The 26,596-nt window shown below is 40.3% G+C and overlaps 1 protein-coding gene across 2 annotated transcripts; it reads left to right on the top strand.

Moving 5' to 3' along the window:
* The first annotated feature begins 1,251 nt into the window (after positions 1-1,251).
* Positions 1,252-25,909, top strand: NUCKS1 (nuclear casein kinase and cyclin dependent kinase substrate 1). 2 transcript variants are annotated; one of them, XM_063142555.1, is made up of 8 exons: positions 1,252-1,419; positions 10,513-10,562; positions 12,306-12,411; positions 19,222-19,274; positions 19,953-20,102; positions 21,962-22,114; positions 23,226-23,375; positions 24,482-25,909. In XM_063142555.1, the coding sequence occupies exons 1-8, from the start codon at positions 1,403-1,405 to the stop codon at positions 24,703-24,705; spliced, it is 903 nt and encodes a 300-aa protein (XP_062998625.1). In that variant the 5' UTR covers positions 1,252-1,402; the 3' UTR covers positions 24,706-25,909. The 2 variants fall into 2 exon arrangements, with proteins under 2 accessions (XP_062998625.1, XP_062998634.1); XM_063142564.1 differs by lacking the exon at positions 23,226-23,375 and having other exon boundaries at positions 1,254-1,419.
* The last annotated feature ends 687 nt before the right edge of the window (positions 25,910-26,596 follow it).

Here is a 26,596-nt window from a genome sequence, read left to right as displayed (position 1 = left end):
TCTCTGGGAAGCAAGGACAGGCAAATTATGGTCGTGGTTGATTGATTGCCTGCCATCTCCCCCTGCAATGCTCTACCTGCTTGTACTTTCAATCTCTGGATGAGGCAGTAGGAAGGATTGGGTTTTGCCTAGGGGGTGGGGGTGGGGAAGCAATGGCCTACTGACCCGCTCTCAGTGCGCGGTGGAGAGGAAAAGAAGTGACTAAGCAAATGGTGGATACACTTTGGAAGGGCAGTGGCCACCACTACCTGTTCACTCATCTTCTCTCATGGGTGGTGTGGAGAGTACAGCTGCATGGCCAACCTTCTGTGCTGCATTGTCCAGAGAGAAGTCAAGCAAAGGCATCTATTTGCACTCTATCTAAGCAGTCTTGTGGGTCTAATCGTCCCTGCTTTGGCGCCCAGAGAGAGTGAGCAGACAGAAGAGGCTGGAGCAACTGTAGCCTTTTCTTTTGATTGCATACAGAAGTGTCAAAACTCGGAGAAGGTGTCACCACATGGAGGTGGGTCTTCTGGAGGGGTTGCCAGCTCCTCTCGTCCAGCATCTGCTGAATGGGCAGAACAAGGGAGGAGAGGCTGTTATCTGCTGCTTGTCACGTGAAGGTGTGTGTAGGATAGGAAGCGGGTACTTTTAGATAGTTCCCTTTTAAAGGGAAAACGTCCTCCCCGTGGTCCTCCAACAAATCTAGAGCTGAATACATAAGCACTAACTATGCAAGCATCGCGATAGGTGTCAGAGATACGTGGGACGGGATTGAATCCGATTCTCCTTTCCCTCCAAAAACCTAGCCCAGCCTTTAGTTCTCGAATCTGCCTTTTGGTTTTGGTTGCATGCCGTTTCATCTACGGCTAATAAATACACATGAATAAGGCTAATTCTCTCATGTACGAAAGAGGACTTCGCTTTTGAATTGGACGGCAATCGAAGCAGGCTCCTAGCGAATCTGCCCTCGTCAACCCCCGCCAGGTTTTTCTGTTGTTGGCTTCAGCTCTCATATTAGCTTTAACGAGAAGGGGCTCTCCTCCCGCTCTTAGGAGAGGAGGCGGGCCGTCGCTTCCGTGATGGTTCGAACGCGCCAATGAGACGCAGCAATGCCGCGCAACGCCCAATGAGAAAAATAGGGAGGAGATGCCAGCCGAGTAGGTTGCGCCGCCCTCTCAGCTCGGCGCATCTCCTCTGCTGGACGAAGTGCGACCATTTTGCAGGGGGGAGCGGCGAGCAGTGGCGATTGGCGGTGTAAGAGCTAAGTCTGGGGCGCGGGACGGCGGCGGCAGCCTGAGTCGCTGGGCCCGGGGACCAACGCCCCCCGGGAGGGCGAGCAAGAACGGCGCCGACCCTGCTCGGTTATTTTGCCGCCTGAGTCGCTAGCGCCCGCCTCAGGGCCTCGCTTGAACCATCCAAGATGTCTAGGCCCGTCAGGTGAGCCCTCTGCAAATGGAGAAAGGCCCGGGGCTGGCGTGGCTTCCCCTCCCGTAGGCCTCCCAGGGCCCTTTGCTGGGGAAGCGAGCGGACCTGGCCTCGTCCCACGCGAGGGAGGGAAGGCGGCCAGGAGTGGGGTATGGCGGGAGAGGAGAAGAGAGGGGAGGGGCGTGTGCAGGCATGCAGCGTGCTGCTGCTCTTCCTCGGCAGTCGGCTGCACGCTGCTGCCGCCGCCCTGCAGGTCCCTTCTTACAGGATGCAATGCTGCCCCTTAAGGTTAGCGCAAGCAAAGTCCATGTCTCTGCGGGGGAGGAAGCGTTTGTATCCGGAGCTCTTTATCTGTGCACGTCGTCGGTGTAGATCGAGTGAGCGAAGGCAAGCCTCGCGCGTCACTGGCGGAGAGAGTCGTGTGTGTCTTTGCTTTGGGGAAAGGGGAGGGGGGCACGCGTTGTTACTCTGCCTTTCGTGCAACGAGCTTCGAGCGACGACGTGCACTTACTGTGTCATTTCGTACAGTATTGCTAGTCCATCAGCTTGCTCGCACGAGGGTTCGAGCCAAAGGTGCTCCCTTTTGGGAAGGTGTGCACGTGAGGACGCTGTGCATGTTGTTTTTTGTGTGGGGGTGTGTGTCATGGGGTCTGATTGCAGCAATGGACTGAATAAAAAGTAAGCATGACCATGTTTTGTTGCCACGTATGAAAGGCTGTGTTCTCTGGTCTTTTTCTTTTCCAAGGAGCTGTGGATGGTGTGCATGGTTGTGCCACTAATTATATGTTCTCGCAACAATCCTGTGAGGTAGGTTAGGCTGAAAGAAAATGACTGGCTCACAAGGCTCTCCAGTAAGCGACATGGCTGACTAGGGATTAGAACCTTAGGGGACAGGATGCTGCAAGTGTACATGATTTTTGGGTGGCCTTAATAGTTAAGCCAAAAATAATGATAGTTGTGTCCATGCCAGTGTCTCTCCCCCCCCCCCCCCGGTCAGTTTAGCTGCTGCTTACTCAAGGTGTTCTGGGCATCTTGGCCACACAACAATCAAGGAAGCATCTCCCCCACCCCCTACTGAGGGGAAGGGAAATAAGGAGCATGCTGGCTCAGCTGGAGGCATTTGAGGCCCAAAGTTCCTCAACTGAATTGGAATGCTTCCTGCCTACATTCCTGCAAGAGCTTCTTTTTGGACTGCTGTTCTGCCAAAGCACACTGGCCAAGCTAGCATGTTCTCCACTCAAAAGGTGCTTCCATGTCTGTGTATCAGCAGAGGCACTTCCCGCCACCCTGGGTGCCAGGTGTTATGAAACCAGCTTAGTTGCTGCTAACTGCAATTTTTGGTTTCACTACTAAGTCCAGCCAAAAATTGTGAAACCACTTACTATATTTCTAATTCTCCCAGTTTTCTTATAACTATCACCTGTTGTAGGTCAGACACTGATAGTGATTTGGCCTAGCTTCTCAGTCACGTCAATGGCTGAACAGGCTGCCCCAATCAAAGTCCACTCCAGCACTGACCACTGCATCAGACTGGCTTTTAAGGCAGTGTTTTACAAAGGTTCTAAGAGTTTCCTATTGTGTTTTGGAACTGCAACGGAATAAACATTCTACTTTGCTTTCTTGAATCACACCTGCAAATGTTAAAACAGGACTGCTTAAGCTTGATTAAATGTGCAATTAAGTAGGATTCCTGCTAGATCTTGTACCCCAGTGCCTTAATTGTGTAGTTCTGCAAGGGGCTTTTATTTAAGGAACAATAAGTTGTCGAAGTATATTAACACATTCATTGGGAACTGTAAGTGTATATTAATAACTTCTTTGCATGGGGCCACTGGGATACTGAAGAAGAGAAAATGGTATTTTGATCTCAGTAACCCTGTTTAAATTATGCTTAATTAATTATACAACGTAGTCTTGCTATTTAGATTTTGGTTTAAGGGAAAGTCATTTGATTTTGGGAAGGTCTAAAGTTGATTTGGTCTTTAACTCAGTATTAATAAATATGAACTGAGATACACAGCAAGGGCACTTAAAGTGGAGCTGGCAGTCCTTGAAGCTAACCAAACCTGCACAAAACGTTTAATTTGCAAATACATCCCAAATTGTATCACATACCACTTAATATCTTGTAGAAATTTATTTATTTATTATATTTCTATACCACCCAATAGCCGGAGCTCTCTAACAATGAAGTTTCCATTGGCCTGGGTAGTTTATCCTTTTTAATGTTTTCTTCAATGTCCCATCTAAAATGAATTTTAGTACCATTTCTGTCCTTAGTTAATATATACATCCGAATTCGCATCCTAACTGGAAGGTGTGTGCACACTCATACCTCACTAGAATAATCAGAAATAGATTTTGAGGATATGCGATGCTAATTTAATTTATTGCTGAATACATTGATTTGAATGATTTGCTTCTTGTGATATGCAAAGCTGCAATTACCTGTCACTGTGGGTTCAACTTCTCTGATTAAGTGTTCAGACCTGGGATACTATAGGTAATGATTGGGTGCTTCTTGCATTGGGTGTCAAGATACTGTCATGACTTATAAAACCCTGCAATCATGTATTCACTTTCCTGAGACTAAGTCCCAGTGGGACTTGCATCTAAGTAGATGTGTATAGGCTTGTACAGTAAGTGGTTTTGGCCCTACATTTCTTGGAGATCATCTCCTTCCCTGTGCTTCAAAGTGATCCCATAGACCAAGAAAATGTAGAAGTACTTTTTTGATTGCAGCTCCATAAACACTGAAAGTTCCTCGTAGCATCTGACTCCCTGGAGATTGCTCAAAGCTTCAGACTTGAAAGATGTTCTGATTATATACATTTTAAAATCAATATTGGGGTCTTTTAATTTATTAAAGCTGCAATGGTATAATTATGTCTTATGAGCCTATTTTCTATCTTTTTTGTGTACTTGATTCCAAGAGGTAATGTCCATACCAATAACTACTGACAATATCCATTCATAGGAAATCTGAAGGCAGGTTCTTATGTCTATTGAAATCATCAGCACTTGAAATAGTTTGTTTGTTGAGGATTCAACATTGTTTTTATCCTATGTGACCCAAGTTGATGTCCAGTGAGAGGGATTCTACCTAGGTAGAGGTGAGGCTTATATCCTGGGCAATAGTCTGCTTAAATAGAAACAAAAATTTGTGTCCCGGCAATTCGTTCTATAAAACGTTGAGCAGATTTATATAATATCGTTTATTTTGCTAATGTAAACTTGCTTGATTTACTAATTTAAATATTTATAACCATGGCAGTATCCAAAGGGGCAGTTCAGCGAGCGGCCCCTCCTGCTGATTCCATTGTGTAAGTGGGACCCAATGCTTGCACAGCACAAATTTAATGCTTCCTACAGGAAGTGCCAAAATGAGCAGAAATGCGCATTTCTGGATCAAAAATGTGAGCTCCTCTGACCTGCACCATTCTAGAAATAAGTGTTTCCGCTCATTTCTTGTTCCTCCCAGTAGTGCTTTTGTAGCTTGTGGAACGGAATCATCTGGGCCACTGTACCCCATTAGATACTGCCCCAGGTCCACAGAAGCCACCTCCTTCCAAACCACTCAAGATCCTTTTAAGTCACTTTTTTGGCTTCTGCATTTTCAAACATGGTCCACATACTTTCAAGCACATTTTCGAAGATGCAAAAGTTAGAAGCCCCTCCCCTCCAAAAAAAACACATGCAAGCTGATATGATCAGGAAGCAAAATCCCATATTCTGAGCCATTTGTGTGCTCCCATGGAATTGCATTGTACTTGTAGTTGTGCTCTCTCTGCTTTATCTAGTGGTTTACTTGAAGAAGGGGCAGTGTAAACTGCTATTCAATAGGGGGTGCAATATTAATCTTTAAAGTAAAGAATTGAGATTTGAAATTGGATTGGGGGGATTAAAAAAGGACATGAACAATTTTTCTTTCTCTTAGAATTGTGCAATATTTTTAAGGAAAAGGTTTTAAAATCTGTTTTGTAAATAACCACACAAGTTACTAGCGTGCAAAAACTTATTAGCCTGCTTGGAGCTATCAAAGGAGTGACCTTCATTTCTATGCTTGGCACAGAGGAGGGAAATTCTCTCCTCTAACAGCCTGTTTGGTTTCTATGCTGGGTGCATTGCAGCCCAATCACTAACCTGCATGAAATTCCTGGTCTCCTTTACCAGACGTGTGCTTAAATACAAGGCTGTCTTAAAATACTGTTTTAGCTGCCCCTTATTCCTTCAAACTGCTTTCTACTAACTATGTAATCAACTTGTGGCATTCTACGTGTTTTAGCCTACAAGTTGATTACATAGGTATTAGAAAGCAGTTTGAAGGCGTAAGGACCACAAGTTGCCTGCCCCTGGTCTACAGTATTAAATAATATCAACTCTTGTGTATTTTAGTCATATCTTTCTTTCAAATTGTCATTTCTCCTCCAGATTCCTTCATCCTCTGTAACATGTGGGGAAAAAAACCTGTAGAAAATATAGCATCAAACTAAGATACAAGCTAATATGTAAAAGTAGAGAAGCTTGTTTCAGTCTGCAAATTTTCAGTCCATGGCGATAACAATGAAAGTTTAGAATTAGAAGCTATTGATCTTTCAGAAACTTACTTTGATTAGGAAAAACTAAAGATGGTAGTATTGTTTAAATAGCATTATATGGGTTTTTAGGTGCTAATTTTATCCATAGTTATCATGATACTTTTTAGTGCTGATGGTGATATACTACTAAAGAGTTTGATGTTTAATTCACTAGCCTCAATATTGTGATCTGTTAGGGTTTTTTCCCACCAGAGACCTGAAAGCAGTTTGAAAGGGATCGTTGCTTCTGGCTTGTATATTCCTCCCATCATTACTTCTGGGTAAATAGATGTTGCAGGTTTTTCTATTGTGTTTCTGGTTGATTGTGAGTGTTTGGAGAAGTTGTTTAACTCAGTTGGAATGGGCGGGCAGCAGCCAGTACACAGTTCATAGCTGTGATATGCAAACTGGGCCAGTGTGTATGTGCTTTTTTAAAAAAACAAAACAAAAACCAGTGCTGCTAATGATGGAGATCATGGTTAAACATAAGATCCCTCCATTTAGTTCACAGCTTTGCCCCAAGCTCACAAGTTCTAATAGTGAATTGGAACTACTCCCCTGCCCCCACCCCCAAGCACATACCAGTTTCAGATAAAGGATTTTCCTCAGGATCACAGCAGGGGAGAAATGGTTAAATTCCTCCTCCATACCTGCTCTGATTAGGTTAATTATCAACCATCCTAGCAGATGCAATTTGCAGTTTTAAAAACCTTGCATGGTAAATGCAAACACAAGATGCATTTAATGTCTCATTGAGTTAGACCTTAGAGAGAGGTGAGAGTTATCCATAAGAGTGGGATTACTATTTTTTTTAAAGCAGAGGTCTAATTTGTGTTTCTTTCAAAACAGATGGTACAACACCATGTGTACGGTAGGCAGCTGAAGATAATGTTCAGCTAAGCTTGTATATGGAATCAGCAGAAAGAAGAAATAAACAATAAAGGAAGTAGACTGGATTGCACTACATCAAAAGATTTGTACACTTTTTTTTATTTATTTGTTTATTACATTTTTATACCGCCCAATAGCCAAAGCTCTCTGGGCAGTTCACAAAAATTAAAACCACAATAAAACACCCAACAGGTTAAAAACACAATTACGAAATACAGTATAAAAAGCGCAACCAGGATAAAACCACACAGCAAAGTTGATATAAGATTAAAATACGGAGTTAAAACAGTTAAATTTAAGTTAAAATTAAGTGTTAAAATACTGAGTGAATAAAAAGGTCTTCAGCTGGCGACGAAAGCAGTACAGTGTAGGCGCCAGGCGGACCTCTCTGGGGAGCTCGTTCCACAACCGGGGTGCCACAGCGGAGAAAGCCCTCCTCCTAGGGGGGCTAGAATTTCTTTCTGGTACGTGTAAATTTCAGCAGGATTGATGAGGCATTATGGATTTTATGAACGCTCCCAATAACTGCTTTGTAATGGCGGAATGCAGAATCTACTCCCCGCCCTGAACTGCACGGACCCTGTAAAGGCGAAAGACCCTCGGTTGCACTGACCAGGAAGAGCTGCGGTGCTGGAAGGGCCCCAGAGCAGATCCAAGCCTCACCTGGGGCCGCGCCCTGGTCCCACCTTTGGCCCTCTGTGGCTTATTCCACAAGGCAGGCCATAGCTAAGAAGTAGACTGCCTTATGAAATAAGCATGTTGCATGTAACAAAATTTCATGACTTTGATAATAAGGCTGATCTTCAGACTTTCTGGTGAATGAATTTTGGCTTTGCTATGAAGGCCAGCCAAATACTGTGGATCCCTGTTGAACTTGTAATGTTTTTGTCTGACGATCTGCTTTCAAATACATCATGTTGTAAGGAAATCATTACTGGCAGATGTTCTGATGCAGTAGAAATTAAGTCATGTCAATAAGACAACTGTTCTAACTCTTGTTAAGTCAATATATGAAGAGGCAGAAAGTCATACCTGCCAATATAGAAACAACGGATGTTTGCCGTCTGACATGAAGAGCGCTTTAAATGAAATATAGCCTTATGTATTGTGTTTATTTTACTAGATGTATGTGTGGTGTAGTAGTATATGTAGTTTGTAGTGGGTTTTTTTGTACCTTATGTGTTTTTTGTGGAAAACAAATGTATTTATTGGGAAAAAATATATGAAGAGGCAAATATAGGGATAGTGGTACATCATATGGAGAGCCAATTCAATATCACTGTTGTGTCTGTGAGAAATATAGGTGGTCTTCTGTCATTGGCATCTTATTTTCATTATGCACAGAGAGGAAGCCTCTGGATAATGTGTGGGATGTAACAGAAAAGATGTTAGATACCCATCAATGAAGTATTCTACCAGCGTCAAAAAGTTACAGCAACAGCATTTCTACCGTTTCTACACATTAACTGGTATTCTATTCGGAAGTTATTTAAACAGCTTGCTTCAAATGGGGAGTGGGGTTGCGCTACAGAACCACCACCCCCATGTCACAGATGTGATGTCATCCTCCTTGGCCTCCATGCATAGAACAAGACTTTCTGGTGGTGGGGCTATGCACATACAGCTATAGGCATAGGATTGAGCTGAGTTAGGCATTCAAAGTCCCCATGCTAGCTACTGAAACTTCTTCCCAGACTTGGAAAAAGTATGCTGTGATCCAACAGGAAGTGGATCACTTCTTCTTTGGAGTATGGTCTATCCCCTTCTCATAGCCCGGGAAGAAGCTTCAGAGGTGGGTGTTTGGAGTGGGTCTTCCTACCTGCCCTGTAATAAGTCCAGCATGAAGTTTTGCGTCAAGATGGCGATTGCAACTTTTAGTATCCTGCTATACTGGTTTGTCTCAAAAATAACTTCATTTGCGATTATTTTAAAGTTTGCATGTATTTTTCTCTTTGTACTAGACTAGTAGAAATAGAACCACCATGATACAGTGCTACAAGCCCAGACAGTCAATCCAGAAAGTTTACAGTTAAATCATATTGCAGGCAGGTCAAATGAATAGGCTGCATGCTCACTGTCTCCAGATGCTAGTTCATTAACAAACCTCGTGGTATTTGGATAAAACAGGAAAGTGCAGTTTGTTCCAAACTGCAAAGGGAAGCTTCAAGTTTCCATCCCTTACCTAAGAGGAAAGAAGGGAGAGTGTGAGCCTGATGCTTGCCACAGCTCATTCTCATCACAACAAACCAGTTGTGATGTCTGAATGCAGCCTCGAGCTGTTCACACAACACACTAACTCACACTCAGTGGATAAGTATAGGTTGTTAGTTGAATTGTTTGTTGTGGGTTAGCGTGTTGTCTGAACCCAGGACATTTTCTGCAGGTTGGTTTGTTAAACATGCAACGTGGCTTGTTAACAGCCTGAACAACCCAACAACACACCATGAGTTCTCAAGGTGGCTTGTTCAAGAAAAATAATTCACACTGCATGGTTAACAAGCCATTGCAGAAAATGTCCAGGGTTCCGACAGCATGCTAACCCACAGTTCAACTAACACCCTGATTCAACAACAACCAGACTCAACCAGTGAGTATGAGTTAGTGTGTTGTACAAACCTAGCCATTGTATATGTGCCTACAATGTGCAGAAATGTATGTGGAAAAGACATTAAATTTCTCACTTTGTATAAGTAGCACTAATTGTAAGATAGCTTTATTCCATAACAGTATGTATAAAACAGTATAGGACAAAAGTGCATCCGAAGTCATTTATTCTATCAGGATTCAAAAAGCTGTTCTTAATTACTTCCTTCAACAGCAATGGAAATATTCAAAGACTATTTGAAAAATTCACTTTTTAAAAAAGTTGATTCTTCCAACAATTTACTAAATCTGTAACCAGTTTACAAAAAAATAGAAACATAACTAACTCGGTTGCTTCTTCACCAGCAGGTACTAGAACTGGTTTATTCCAAATCATGAATGGAAGTTTTAGTGTGTGCAGAACATTGATCCTCCAGATATTGTCAGTTGATTGCCTTCTTGCCTGTGCGCAATTATTTTCAAGTAGTTCACAAAGCCAGGAATGCCTGTTGCTTCTAGTGACCCCTCCCCCCACCCCCAATCTTCTCTGAGCAGGAACATAAGCAGCCACGTGTCACTGCCCATGACTTGTTGCAGGAATCAAAGAGCCTTCCATGCAATTTGGGTTTCTAGTCCATAAAGCTCTCATGAGGGATTGAATGGGACTAGAAGAAAACAACTGTTGAAAGAACTGAACTTGTGTATTGATATGAAACGCATGAGATAGTGTACTAAGAGACATTAAATTATGGTGAATTGGGAAAGGCAAATTCTGTTGTTGTTTTTTTTTGGTTCTGATAAAAGTTAATGCTTTAAAATCCTTCACCACTATTTGACTGGTCAATAATTGACGAAATCTTTTTTGACTGGTCAAATTTTCAGGAGAATGGAGCAGCTTGTTTTGTATGTGGCTTTGTCTGTACGTTTGTGTACATAATGGCGCTGCTAAATCAGGGGGACTTTACAATCTGTAGGTGAAGATGTAGTCTGTTTTTGTGTTTTAAAGCTGGTTATAGATGCGATAAAATTTAACGAATATCTTTTACTGTCCTAGGAACAGAAAGGTGGTAGACTACTCACAGTTCCAGGAATCTGATGATGCAGGTAACTACCATTCCCAGGCAAAAATGTAGATAGTCTTCCATAGCCACTGAAAGAAGAAGAGGCCGACAAATGCTTGAAAGACTAGGGGTCTTTCTAGATAGTAAATATGCTTTCAATTACATAGTCAAATGAACATTTGAATAAAGGGGTGATATTGAGGTGCTGTCTTGAATAGATTCTTTGGAATTGCTAGTTTTTGCAGCTAGTTGTAGCATGTGACTTTTTAATTTCCATGCTTCTGAAAAACATTCTTCCTTAGCCTACTCCAAATGAATTGTATTAAGGTTTCTGGAACCTGTACATATATTTTTACTTTCTTGGAAAGCAGGCATGCTGTTGCTAATGTCTGGTGAATGAAGTTGTTATGGTGGTAATTAATAAAAACAAAATATGGTGCATTCCTGTGTTTCTAATTTTGTTTTGTTGGCTTTTAAGTTCAGTTTATAATTTGCACAAGATCTACATCAATTTAGAAATAGCAAGACCTTTCCAGGGATTTAAAGCTAATTTGTTGTGTTTATATTGTTTGTTTGAGCTCAAACTACTGTTGTTTTGGCCTTCTGAACTAGCCGTTTCCCAGCTTTCTATAAAAGAAAGCAAAAATTTGTAAAATATTGATTATGACAGAGAGGCTGGAGCAAAGCACCACTGTGGAGTGCAGCATCTTTGAAAAAGGTTGTATTTATAAATTTATGCCCAGTGTTTTAAATTTTATTTTCTATACCCCACCCTTCAACAGGTTTCCAGGGTGGATTCTGGTATTACAACTAAGCTTTGAATACATTGCTTTTCTTCCAGGAAACACTTTGTCTTCCTCCAATTAGAGAGGATGTAAGCTCTGAGAGGATTCTTTGCCTATGTCTGGCAAGAGATTCAGAAGATACCACAGACAATTACCTGCTTTTTAAGAGAGAACTTCCTTGTCTGTCATAAACCCCTGTGCATTGCAGTGGATTCTGGGATAGTCACTTGATTCACACAGCACTAGCCAAGCCTCTTGTGCCTCACCATTGCTTTGTTTGAACCAAGTGTGTTCTAGAACACCCCCAGCAGTCCACCCTGGCTTCCAGATGCAGGGGATTGGTTTTGGTGGTCAAAATATTTGGGAAGTTTGTTCACAATTACAGATTTTCACATTTAGGAAACCCTGCTAATCTTCCAAGGAATCTATGTTGTAGGATATTATTATTCACTAATATGGAAAAGCAGTAGTTTTTGAAAAAATTGAGAGAATTGGCATCACTCTTCTTTTTGTATTATGGGATGTAAACCAAACAACAAAGAGCCATCTCCTAATCCATTCTTAGGTGTATATATAGTTCTTATCCAGTGACCCTGCTGGCTCTGTCTGTGAGCCTTCATCTAACTTCTTAAACAACAGGATTTATCTTTTTTATTAAACCAGACCCATTTGAAATTCTCAGTATATCTCTCCCCAACCGACATAGTTTATACCTTACTTTCTGTCAGTGCCCTCAAAGTGACTTACAAATGTTAAGCCATCTTACAAATTACAGTAAAATAATAAAATACAACCAGTTCATAAAAACAAATCATAATGGCAGAAAACTATAAACCCTATTTAAAAACAACAACCGGGGTTTCAACACTTCTGCTCAAGTATTCTGTTGTTTTATGCAGTTTTAGCATGATGCTATAGTTTTAAAGTTATACTATTTAATTATGCTAACTGGCAAACTTATAATTTCCCATTAAGACTGTTTTATCTCATTTGTTATGTAGATGAAGAATATGGCAGAGATTCAGCTCCTCCAGCCAAGAAAATCCGTTCATCACCAAGGGAAGCAAAAAATAAGAGGCGGTCTGGAAAGAATTCTCAAGAGGATAGGTAAGCTGGAGTTGGATTCCCAAATAGTTAGGTTTGTTATATAGAAAGCTTTGTATTCAGTGTCCATATGCTTTCCTGGATAAGTTTGGATCATTAGAAAATATAAATCTTACAGAAACACTCATTGACAATAGATATAGGGTAACGTAATATGTTGCATGTGTGTTAAACTTGCACAAAAAAGTGTTTCAGGTTTGTCCATGAAGGGTGTGAGTCCCCTTTTCTTAGATTTTTCTCTGGAATAGATTTTGGGGCTCCTGGGAGTTTGGAGGGGCTGGCAAGGAATTGTACCTGACCTGATCTTGTGCTTATATATAAGGTCAGGGACAATGGGAGAGACAGGGTCCTGGCAACAACAAATCTTGGCCTTTGCTATTAAGGCAAGCCAAAAGTTGTGAGCTCCTGACCCTACCTTATCTGAAGAACGTCTCTTTGAACTGTTCCTGCCCTGAACTGGAATCCACTGTCTTAAGATCTATGTGCACTTGGTAGATAAGACACAATGATAAGTTATGCATCACAGTTCTGTCCTTTCTACAGTAATCTAGTATTGTTATTTGGAACTGTTAGGACCACCTTGCAAATAACTTACAGGCTGGCCTGCCTGTTCCCAACTTATGTTAGTCACTTGTAGTGTACTGACAACCATACATGGGGAGAAATGTCTTTGGTTTTACAGAAGCTTCTCTCGATGGGGAAATCCGCAGAAGCAATTTTTACTCTCCAGAGGCTGCTAGGATTAAAATGTTTTGTAGATCTTCAATGAGCATATATTGATTGAAATGTACTCAGATTGAACAAGGCATATGCTGCTCATAAATGTCAGTTGGTGCAGGATATGGCTGCAAGAGTCTTAACTGAGATAGAGCATTACGAACATATTACACAAGAACTTCCCTGTTTTTGTTGGCTCCTGATTTGTTTCTGGACCTAATTCAGAATGCTGGTTCTAATCTATAACGTCATCCATGGCTTTCAACCTCTATATTTTAAGGATCGCCTCTTCCCATGTTATACCTCTCCGAGCCCTAGGATCATCAGTGGAGGCCCTTTTCCAAATGCCCCCTCCATGTACAGTTCAGAGTGTAATGATGCTGGAGAACTCCTGCTAAGCAGTCCTGTCCCCGTCCCACCCCCCAAACTACGGAACATTCTCTCTAGAGAAGCTCACCTTCACTAATTGTCTTTCCGGCACCAAGTGAAGACTTTTCTGTTCTTCCAATTTAACATCAGTTTAATACTTTCAACATCATCTTAATATTTTAACATTTAAATATTGATAGTACTTCTGTTTCTGATTTTATGATAGATTATATGTGTTTTGCTCTTCTAGATTATAGATCTCATCAGGTTATTTGCTCTATCGTGCTTTTGGCTTCTATATTTGTTTAGTGCAGGGTGGATAAAAATAAATGATTTTTTTAAAAAAAATCCAAAAAAATTGATTTTTTAAAAAATTTAAATTGGATTGTTTTAATAAAATGCTTTTTGAGGAAAAATCTATCTAAAGATAGTTTTCTGTTTAAGATACATTATAGTCCAATCATGAAATAAGGATTCGTTTTTAATTATGTAGCATGAGACTGTATATTCATGCAATGTTTAATTTTTTTGGTAAATGAATTCCATTAATCCTTTCACAACGTCATGCTTTTCCAGAGGTTTCTGTAAGATGATTGGGCGTTTTTTTCTATCTAGACGATATCACAGTTGCTTGGTTTTACAGTTCTCAAAACTGTGAATTTGTGTCTGCAGAGATCACAATCCCATTGTTCCTTTGCAAATCTATGTACACAGAATCAACCCCTTACCTCTTGAGTGCTAAGTTTCAAAAAAAAAAATCAATGAATAGATTGTTAGGAGTGGAATAGATCTGGACAAGAAGCTAAGTGTGAGGAAAGAGGGGCAAGCAGTAAAAATGAAAGTGAAACCTTTTGAGCAGAATACTCCGCAAGTCTTTGATCTTTGTGTGTATAGCCTTAGGTTCATCATATTATTCTTTCCCTGGAGGAGAAAATCTATAATGGCAGCAGGCCGTAAAAGAGACCCAGTTTGGGAATATTTTAATGAAGTTCCTCTACCTATGGGTAAGGCAGGCATGCGTGCAAAATGCAAACACTGCAACAAAGAAATGCAAGGCCTGGTGGCCGGAATGAAACAACGTCATGAGAAGTGCTGCGATGAAGATGGCAAAAGGAACATGTTTGAACAGGCAGGATCTTCAGGTTGGTAAACGTTTTGATTTCATCAAATTTCTTAAAGACTGCCTTGAGGAACTGTCATGTTTGAGCAAAATTATATTATTACTGCATATTACTGTCATTTTGATACAGTTGTTATGAAGAAATAAAGAGTTGAAACAAGAAAATATTCCTTTTGGGGGCAGTACTGAGTGGCAGTGAATACAATGAGTAATAATAAATAAGCAGAAATGGTATAAATAATAAAATAACAGCATTGACTTTTTTGTTTAGGGGAATCCATCATCAACATAAAGGATTCTGGAAACTATCCACCTTCGAGATCACCATTCTCCTGTTCTACAGTTTCAGAGATCTGTCCAGAATAGTGTTTCAGTCACATCATATACATCACACATCCACAATTTTATCACCTAAAAGAAAGAAAAAAGCCGACCATCCAGGAACCACCATAGATAAGTTCGTAATAAAAACCAGCAGATTAGGAAAAGAGTTAATTGATGAAAAAATTTGCCCTGTTTGTTTACATGACAAACTCTTCTTTCCGTCTGATTGAAAACCCACACTTCATTAATATGGTTCAGTCACTGAGACCAGGATACAGTCCACCCAGCAGAGCAGATGTTGCAGGAAAACTGCTGGATAAAGTGTATGACAGAGAAATGGAGCAATGTGCAACAGCTCTAGAGGGTAAAATTGTTAACCTAAATCTTGATGGGTGGAGTAATGTCCACAATGATCCTGTTGTATGTGCTTGTATAACAACAGAAGAAGAGAATGTCTTCCTTGCAGAAACAGTTGATACGTCAGGAAATGCACCCACAGCAGAATACTTACAAGAAGTGGCAGCAAAAGCTATAAACGTGAACATAAATTCAAATGTCTAGTACGTAGTTTGGTCACAGACAATGCTGCAAATGTATCCAAGATGAGAAGAAATTTAGAAGAGCAGGAAGGGAATACAAAGCTAATAACATATAGTTGCAGTGCTCATTTGCTGCACCTCCTAGCCAAAGACTTCAGTGTTCCAGAAATAAAGACTAATGTCGTTGAAATGGCTAAATAATTCTGTAACAATCATTTGCAGCAGCAGCTCTGAAAAGAATGGGTGGAACCAAGCTAATACTCCCACAAGATGTTAGATGGAACTATGTAGTGGACTGGATCAGTATATCAAGAACTGGCCTATTCTGATGACAGTTTGTGAACAAAATCGAGAGAAAATAGATGGCACTGTCACAGCCAAAGTCCTCGACATTGGGGTTAAGAGAAATGTTGAACATATGCTGAGCATCCTGAAAACCATTTCTGAAGCTTTAAACAAAATACAGAAAAATAGCTGTTTTATTGCTGATGCTGTTGAAATTTGGAAGGAACTGAGTGAACACTTAAAAACAGAACTACACACTGACAGAATTGAAAATGAGAAATGTTTTTTAAGCGTTAAAAAAACGAATGGGACAAGCATTGTCTCCAGCTCATTTTCTCGCAAATATTGTCAATATCCAGTACCGGGGTCAAACCTTAAGTGCTGAGGAAGAGGAGCTAGCTATGACATGGGTATCCAGCAATCATCCATCTGTAATGCTGACTATAATAAACTTCAGAGCTAAGAAATATATTCATATATATACATATGTTCAAGAAATATATGTTTGCTGATGGTTTTTTAAAGAAAGTCACACCAGTGAACTGGTGGAAGTCACTTAAGCACTGTTGAAGTAATGATTTCACTTTTAACAGCAGTAGCTGCTTCTGCTGGCGTAGAAAGAAGATTCTCTTCCTTTAGACTCAGAAATCATTTGGGACCCGAAAAAGCAGGAAAGCTTGTTTTTCTTTTCCAGATTATGAACTGACAAGAAGATGAAGATGAGTGAGCTACAGAGGACAGTATTTTAAGTTTTTCATGTGTGGACTGGGCTGATAGTCTTATGTTTTTTTAAAAAGATATTTTGTTTAACCATATCAGTTAACAAACATGGATGTTTAAGCAAATACAAGACTACGTATGCTATAATGTTATTGTTTTAGTTAAATAAAACTTTAAATTGTTATTAAGGTAATGATTATTTTTCTCCTTTCAATAAAGTACAGCAGAAAAGTTGTCCAAATATGAATGAATAACCTATTAAATTGGAGATAGTTCACCTTGCAATAATTTCATAATTATCTGTCTATGATGTGTTTCTAATAGTATAACCAAATCAGTACTTTTTGATATAACTAAAACTAATCTGAAAAGTTGTTATTCTAAAAATGAAACCTTCATCTGGTTGTAAATATTAAGATTATTATTATTATTATTTATTTATATAGCACCATCAATGTACATGGTGCTGTACAGAGTAAAACAGTAAATAGCAAGACCCTGCTGCATAGGCTTACAATCTAATATCCACCTAGTAAGAATCATACTAGTAAGAATGAGTTTTTTGGGGGGGGGAGTCACATGATTAAATCGAGTCTTTCTGAGTAGTGATTTAAATCAAATTGATTTAAATCTAACCCCCCCGGTTTAGTGTATATTATGATAGTGTGTTATAGTTTCCAGATGTTGTCATCGTCTACTTGTAACTCTCCTGTGTTTTCCCACTGCTTTTATCTTGTTTCTTTCCACAAAAAATCTGTTAAGGAGGAAAATATGTAATAGCAGAGCCCTTTTAAAGTCAGCAAGCACAGTTTGAATTTTGAGAACACTGTGCACACTCTCACAAAATGGCTGCCATTGGGGACCTCACCATTTATAAAAGTAACTTGCCCAAGATTGTAAGTTCAAGACAGGTGGAAGCTGAGTTCCAAAACACAAAATAACTCTTTGCATTCCAAATAAAGATGGTGCTGGAGCACTTTGCAGCATGCTTCTAGCCTCCCAGTTTTTTTTTAAATTGTAATTTTTAAAAAAGGTTAAGAAATGTCTGGCACATTTGTGTCCAGAGGCAACAAATTCAAGACCCCAGAGCTACACAGTGGCTCAGTTCAGGCAACACGTTTCTCTTCACAGTGTGGACTCCCATGGAGTTGAGTAAAATTCAACACAGAGTTTGATTGACAGTTCCTCCACCCTCTTTCCTTCCCCAGGCAGCCATTGCTGGAAAATAAACCCAATCCCGGCAGCTCTCCTAGAGCAGATCTTGCTTCTTTTGCTGCTCTTGCTGGGGAACTCTGGCCAGTGGGAAAAGTCAACGCAACGTTAAACTCAACGGAGCCCTTCACACAACACAACGGTTGTGCAGGAACTCTCCTCTGCACAGCATTCTCTTTCTCATTCACTCTCTTTCTCTCACACCCACCCACACAGACCATTCCTTTCCTCCTCCTGAACTGAGGAGGGGAGCAATCAGTTTTGGCTAAATATACAGACAGCTCCCCCACATTCATCTGGCTGGCTGTACAGTGCTTTTATAGCCCTGTGAGAGTGGATCCCAGGAGATCTGAGAGGCATTGTGGTGGTGGTGGGGGAGGAGAGCAATTGTGTGCAAGAAATGCAAAATGTGTGATCGCAGCAATTAAATCCCAGTGGAACACAGTTCCCCCATCCTTTGCTCCTCCATTAGAGCCAGTGTGGAGTAGTGGCTAAAATGTTGAACTGGGAGTTGGGAGATCCGGGTTCTAGTCCCCACTTGGACATGGAAACCCACTGGGTGACTTTGGGCCAGTCACAGACTCTCAGCCCAACCCACCTCACAGGGTGGTTGTTGTGAAGATAAAATGGAGAGGAGGAGGATTATGTACACCACCTTGGGTTCCTTGGAGGAAAAAATGTGGGATATAAATGCAATAATACATACCTACGTACATACATTAGGAAAAGTGAGGGACGGAACAGTGGAAGTTGGCAGGAGAGGCAGTAATGAAACTGGTGGGGCTGAGAAGGTGTCACTGCAGACTGCATTACTTCTGCTGTAAAATATGGAAGGGGTTGTAAAATGCTGTGCCCTGAAATAGTCGCGTAGAGTATTTGATAATACTTTTATTCTTTCTTACCATATTGATGCTAGAAGTGGTGGATAGTGTAAGATTTCCTCTTTCCTTTATCCTTCATACCCCAAGAGGAAGAAATATAAAGCTAGAGATGTCCACAAAGTGCACACTTCCATTTCTTGAATGTGCTTTTATTTGCTGCCTTTTAATGCTTAACTCCTTGAATTCCTAAAATCTGAAATATTTGTTTCACAATTATTTTGCCGAGCTATTTAGCTTACTTTGTAAATCAGTTCTTACAGTGCTGTTCCAATTATGAATGTCATAGGGACATAACCTTGGTATGCAAATTGTATAATTAAATTGCAGATGGTCTCCCTTAAGTATCCTATGTTGCAGCTTGGGAAGTACTAGAGTTGTTTTAGCAATTAAATTAAATGGCTTGTTGTCTTTAGAATGGTATCATGCACAAGTTCTATGGAAGATGATGTTTTAAAGAAAATAATAAAACCCCACAGAATTGAGAAAAGATTCAGCCAACTCTTTTTATTCAGCTGGTGCAACCTAACTGCTTTCCTCCTTTTCCTACAGTGGAGAAATCTTCTAATCTCAAATCACACCAATATATAAATAATATTTGTGACAGTACATAAAATAGAACTCTTAAAATTTGTTTTCCTTTTTACAGTGAGGACTCGGAAAAAGATCTGAAGACAAAGAGAGACGATTCACACTCAGCAGGTAGCCATGTATCTCATACAGCAGGGGTGCAGGGTCATAGGGCAGGGGCCAAATCCAGCCCTCTGAGAAGCCCCCAATTTGGCCATTTGAGTGCTGAACTGGGTCCCAAATGTCTGCAACCCTTTGCCCCAATCACTGATGATTTGGTAGTTTCCTGGGTTTTGTGAATCTCCCCCCCCCCACCTCTAAAAACTGAATACCTCTCCTGAATCTTTAGTTACTAGCAATAAGAGCTTTAAGCTAAAATATGCTGGTATTTTGGCCCTACCCCATTTTGCCTCTTCTACTGGAATGTGCCCCCCCTCCCAGCTTCTCTAAAATGGAATTTGGCCCATTTTGAAAGATTTTGCACCCATGTCATACAGTGTGGATAACTAATCAATGCATTTTATGGTTGCAATTTCTGTGAACCTCCCAGAGAGCTTTGGGTATTGGGTGGTATAGAAATGTTATAAATAAATAAAATAATGGCATCTGTATCAGAACATGTTGCCTGAAACACCTAAATGCATCCTACCCTCAATAGCCATAATAGTATTAAATTCATTTTTCTTTTGTTCTGCACTTGCTCACTGTTCTGTAGCATTAAGTCCTGAAATGGTTAGGCCATTCTGATTATGTACTCCCCTGTAGTAGATAGGTATCTAACCGTCATTTCCCTCCATTGTTTTCTCTCAGATGAAGATTTTGGCAGTGAAGATGACTTAGGAGCAGGTGATGGCAAAGCTGATAGTGACTATGAGAGTTCTCAAAAGAACAAAAAAGGAAAAAAACCCAAGCCTGACAAGAACAAAAGAGCAACTTCCAAATCCAGGAAAAGAGCTGCAGGTAATGACTATGCAAATCAAGTTGCTCACTGTATTGAGTTTTCCTATAAAGTATCTGTATATCAATTAATGCCTAAGTAATACATGTTAACAGCTACTAAAATCTTGTACAGACATGTACAGATAGTGTCTTGAATTCAACATTCCACCAGTGGAAAAGAAACTCTTGGTGGAATAGATCTCCCTCCACTCTGCAGCCTCTCAGTCTCCCCCCCGCCCCGCCCCGCCCCGCCCCAGTCTGCTCTGGAGGGTTCGAGAATCCTCTGGAGCAGAATTGAAGGGCTACAGGGGGAGAAAAGGACAGAAATATTGAATTTAAAACGATGTTGCAGAAAAACTTGGAAGAATCCAGATTTTAATTAAAATAACCAATTTGGCCTATGAAAGCCAATTCAGCAGTATCTGCTCTAGCTCTTTTTCTGCCCTTGGCATCTTAGTTCTAGTTTTGTTCATATCCCCCCCTTTTTTTAAAAAAAGGAATTTATATTTATCCCACAAACCTTAATTCAGATGAGAGCTATAGAAAGGAAAAGAACAGTAGGCTATCTGTTACGACATTGAGCAGTAATTAGCCCTGCTTCTTTGACTAACAGTGTGGAAAGCTGTAAGTTAATCAATGCTGGATGCTCCATTAACAGTTCAAATTGGTATCTTGCATTGAGACATCTTGTCAGGTTTCCCAGTCCCTCAGGCAAGCACATATTCTGGCAAATTGAAACAGGACACCCAAATCAGTGAGATTTCAGAACAGTCAAAAGCTAAACACTACTATCGTGATGAGATCCCCATCAACATGGTTTCCCTGTTGCCGTTTCCATGGTTCTGAACACAAGGGAAATTCAGTCCTTACGTGGATCCCAAACCCGTACAAGAAAGGGGGATGATTCCTGATATGATCCCTCAGGCAATCAAAGGAGTAAATTCTTGAAAGGCGTAACAAACCACTCAAGAAAGCTAGGCCAGCCTTGGTAACTCCAGGCAACAATGGTCAAGGCTTAAACAAGATCCAGGGAAGGGTAAACCCACAGATGCAAGGAGTTCTGTGCTACTGCTTTTGCATGGGCAACGCTTTGCTCCATGAGTCTAAACAGCCGTAGATCAAACTCATTCTGCCAGCACACTGAGCTGATGACAAAGACACACAATCCACAGCAAAAGAGCGTTCAAGTCTATGAAAAGCTTCACAGTACTTTTCATGGCAAGTCCTTAGCAATGCAAAGTTCCAATTAGGAGAGTATGTGCAGAATGCTTTCAGAATCTCAGACGATGATGGATCCAAGGAGGGAGGGATTTTGGGCATTGAGGATGAGACGTTCCTAGAAAAGGCTCCTCACCTTTGCATCAGCTTAAAAAGGGAGACGTAGGTCTCTTCCAGACCACTTGACAGACAGGGGCTTTTGGTCTTTCAGCAGTGCCCCTAATCTAAGCGACCCTTTTATAAACCCCTACCCTTTCTCTATCAAATTCTTACAAACAGCTTCTCTACCAAAGCTAATACAAGCAAATAGCTGCAGAGAATAGAGCAACTCCCAATCCCTGGTCTAAAAACACTAACAGAAATCAACTCACACAGTTTCTAACATTCCAGAAGTTGAATAAGCTCAAAGCTTTCTAAACTACTTCTAATTAAATCTTAGCTTAAAAAAATACATAACCCCACAGCAGTGCTAAAACTATCCCTAACACATCTCCAGAATAATTGCAAATTTGAAGCTTTCAGGTGTTTAGTGGCCAGCAAATCTCAATTACATCATGAATAGATAAGGTGTTATTTCTACTTCGATTATTCCTTGCCCCAAGTTGGAAGTGTCTGCTATACTGTCCATTTATTTATTTATTATTTGGGTGGTTTTGTAACAGAGGACAGTGAGGATGAGAAAGAAGACCACAAAAATGTGCGTCAGCAGCGACAGGCAGCATCTAAAGCTGCTTCCAAGCAACGAGAAATGCTCATGGATGATGTGGGCAGTGAGGAGGAAGATCAGGAAGAGGAGGAGGCAGCATTCCAGGAAAGTAAGTGGCGTTGAATGGATGACACACACACGAATGGGGAATAGTGCAACCATGAATATGATAAACTGCAACCATGTATGATATGGTGTCCAGGTTAAGTTGACCTGACAGGCAAACCTGCTGTTTCAGCTTCTTCAGCATTGAATGTATACCATTGTTAATGTACTTGATGTCCATTTTTTCTGTTAGCAAGAAAGACTGAAAGAAAAACAGCTGTTTCTCAAGTTCAGGGAGCAAAATCTTTTAGGACATGTGGAGAGCCTTTAAGCAGTATTACTATTAGTTTGTATTTACAAACTTGCCATATTCGTCACTGTTTTATCTTCAGCACTGGGCAACAAACTGATTTACAAATACCATCCTATCTGGCATCATGATACAGTAAAGGGCTTCAAATTCCCTTATATTTAGAAATAACCAAAAGTTTTAAAACCAGTATGTGTTAAAACGCCTGCATCTTAAATGTTGCTTTCTGATTTGTCTGTTGTGTAAATTGTCAGACACTTGCTCTAAATGATTAAAGATGCAGGACCCATGTGAAATTTGCAGTGAATATGTACAAATAAACAGAAACCCAGTGAATCAGTGAACTGATGCACTAGAATCATGGACACCTGGATTCAAAACATGGAACTCTGTTATATGAAGCAGTAAGGTACTGCTATTCCATATATAATAAGTTACTGGCGTTGGCTTCAGAGGGCACTTCTACAGCTTGCTACAAGATGGAAGAACATTAAACAAGAGAAGAGTCATGACAGGCTGGGAAGGGCATTGATATAGAACCTGCAGCAGCTGATATAGGAAAAGGTCAGGCTGAGCCTGCAGGTAAGCTCTTAAGAGAAGGAGAAATTTGCCTATGCAGCTGCTATTTTAAATAACTTTGCTGCTTGTCACCAGTCATAAAGCAGATTCACATGAGGAAATACTGAGGCGCAGAAGTCATGATTTCTCCAAGTTCTAGCAAGTATATTTCAGGATTATAGAAGCCAAGAATACTGACTCCTGTCCCTTGATCAACCTACCAGACTCTCTCCCTCATTCTGTCTCTCTTCCAAGTGAACAAGGACAGCCCTTCTTAGAGACATTTCATTCCTCTCTCTCTGCACAGAAGATTCTGGCAGCGATGAAGACTTCCTTGTGGAAGATGATGATGATAGTGACTATGGCAGTTCAAAAAAGAAGAACAAAAAAGTGGCTAAGAAATCCAAACCAGAAAGGAAAGAAAAGAAAATGCCTAAACCAAGGCTAAAGGCTACAGGTGAGCTGAGCTTGCTTCAAACGTTCTTCCTTTGCTCCTGTTAGGAATGACATAATGGCGTTTTGTTTGCAACTGCCTATGTTTTCTCAGCTCTTCATCTCTTGTGCTTAAAATAATATGAATCAAACAATTTTCAATTAGCATTTTATTCATATTAATATGTGGCAATTTATATACTATGGTAGAGCCATATGGTAATCTGTATTGTAGATTACTCCTTTTTTCCAAAGGTCCAAAGAACTGAGTGGCTGAATCAGGATGGGATTCTATGAATTCTTGGTTGCCACTATTGTGTTCAGACCACTTGCCAGTGCTGATTAAAACAGGTGATGTTTGTGCCTATCAACCCCAATGAATAGTTCCTTTAATTCCATTACAAATGAAAATAAGATGGTGAACTTTGACCCAGAACTACAACATCTTGAAAATGATACTAATTTGGTTAAACCTTGCCTTTAAAAAAGTGCAAATTTCAGCTTGGGTAGAAACTTCTGCTTAAATACTTTGATTGAATTATCTAAACTGCTTGGATCACGGATGTACCTGACTGTTATAATGCATTCTGTATTCATGGAGAACTTAAGAATTAATGCATGTATGCTGGCTGTGCTCACAGCCCGAAATTAGTTATGATACTTGAAAAGCTGTGCATTATTTAGGAGCATGTAGGGCCACAAATTGCCTTATCCCCAACTTGTCTTCTCAAAATGCTGTGATTCCTTCATATTGTAGCAGAAATCATTCTGTATGAAAACTGCTCGTATCGTAACCTTTTGTGCTCATATTTGTTGAGAGGACTTGGAAGGCAAGCATCAGTTCTAATAGTCTTGCTGCCACCTTGAAGATCAAATGCAATCAATAGCCCCAGTTGTAGGCTGGCACGTTTTGTTGCTGAAACAAAATAGACTAGGACCTCAGATTTATTGCAGACTCTTCATTGAATAACTGTTCTGCATCGTTACCTTGTAGTAAAGCAAACTTTGTTCAGTAGTGTTATTACAATCTTATTCCTAGATTTCTAGACAGCAGTGTTAAGAAACAAACAAAACCCCACTTAAATTAATTGAAAGATGCTTCGTTACATTTTGGTACATTTCTTCTTTCAGTCACACCTAGTCCAGTGAAGGGCAAAGGGAAGGGGGCAGGCCGTCCCACAGCTTCAAAGACATCAAAAGAAAAGACCCCATCCCCAAAAGATGATGATGATGACGAAGAAGATGATGAATATGATCCTGAAAGTCCTCCACAAAAGAAGAAATCAGTTCGTTCTCGTCACGACAAATCTGGGGATGAAGGGTCTGAAGATGAAGTCCCGTCTGGTGAAGATTAAATGGTGGTGTGGGAGAGAAACTTTTTTGAGAGAGAGTAAGGAAAAGAGAATATACTTAGGGGGTAGAACATGGTTTTGGTTGTGGCTTGACTCATGGGCTGTGAATGCCACCTTTACTTTAGCTGTTTTAATAGTACAGTTCTTTCTTCTTTTTTAAAAGAGAACCTTTACACAATAATGTTTTGATGTCACAGTCTCTCCTGGCCATTCCGTTCACCCCAACCAAAATCTGAAAGCCATTTAGATTTAAATTAACAGCTTACTAAAGATATATTTTTGAAGGCTTACTGCAGTTGTAAAGCAATAAGATTGAGGCTGACACTTGGAGGATCAGAGCTAACAAATAGCATAGGTTTTCCAAAGCTGGGAAATTTGTCTAAGATAACTTGCTTAATTGAATCCAAAACAAATACATTCTTGCACATAGAATTCCTCTTGGCATAAATTCATCTTTAGAATACGAATTACTTTGAATTGCATCAAGTGTTTTTAAGTTCCAATATTCTGAATGTTTGGGGTTCCACAGTCTATTTTTAATGGCCAAGGTAATTTTAATGACCTTTTGATCTGTTCTGTATTTCAGTCTTTAGAAAGGCCCTATCTGTTCATGCCATTGATATCCTTGCTTTTTCCTGGTTAGGATTGCATTCCAGCTAGCCAAAATGCATACTTTTCCTTCCAACTTCTGCTTTCAATTTTCCGTCTTTTTATGCTTATATGAATCTTTGTGAAAATGTAAAGCTTGGTTTAAGGGAGACATTCTGGAAGCTGGAACAGCAATTTTGAAAATTTTTGGGAGGGGGACTGAGGTAGGCTTTTCCTTACAAATGTGAACATGACTTTCTATAATGCTGCAGTCCCTGTTTCAATTTACGAGCATTTGCTTAAGTGTTATTTTTTCTTGATAATCCTCAAAAGTAGGACTACTTGGCTTCCATCAACAAAGAATATAATTTGCCCTTGCCCATCCCTTCGTTGCTTAGCTTAGTTCTTTCCTGCAGGGCAAATGCTGCTTGTCATCTGGTTAGCAGAGGCCAGTATTACCTAGGTTAAGCAAGGAACAGAGTATGAACTGGAAGACATGAGGGATGTAGCAAACATGTGGTACATCACAAAAATAGGATATCCTGCACAATATATTTGAGACAGGAGTGTGTCCTTGCAATGTAATAACCCTTAACCCATAAATCAGTATTGCCAATTTTTTAAAAAAGGTGAGTTTCACCTTTTTGACCTAGATAAAGGAATTGCAGTATTTAGTGTAAACTGGAGTGCCACCTGCATTATGTTTGTAATAATACACTTTTTCAATCATAATCTCATTTCAAATTGAGGTTGAGTATTAGTGTTCTGAAGCCAGATCCTTTGACATCTACATATTACACTGTAAAATAATTAGCCTAGTGGATGTGGATGCAGTTCACAAGTATTCTCTTCAAGGACCAGGCCTGTCTGACTAGTATTGGAAAGCCAAAAGGAAGAATGCATACGCAATGAAGTATCATGTGGTTGTCTCTTTCACACATGCACACACACACACACACCACAGACATCGGTATGCATTTTTAAACCTAGGTATGTGCAGACTATTTTCTTCTATTTATAGTAGCTCAACTCATGTCTACAGTATATAATTTCCACTACAAATCTGTTTTGGGTTTTAGCAGGGGGAATACAAGTTCATCCTGGCTTGAAATGACAGTTTTGATCTAGATGTTGGCTCATGTACTTTTGAACAATACAAAGTAAACATGTCCTGAGTTCTTCCTTGGACAAAAACAAATCCAGCTTGAATCACTTTTGCCAATTTAACTATGGTTGAGTGATTTGGATATTATAGGCAGGAAGATTGTATTGCTCCTTTCAGAGTGTTGATTTGAAAATGGTACTT

This window comes from Elgaria multicarinata, chromosome 1 (genome assembly GCF_023053635.1).
Source record: "Elgaria multicarinata webbii isolate HBS135686 ecotype San Diego chromosome 1, rElgMul1.1.pri, whole genome shotgun sequence".
Taxonomy (NCBI): domain Eukaryota; kingdom Metazoa; phylum Chordata; class Lepidosauria; order Squamata; family Anguidae; genus Elgaria; species Elgaria multicarinata.
This window is presented reverse-complemented; position numbering and strand designations above follow the sequence as displayed.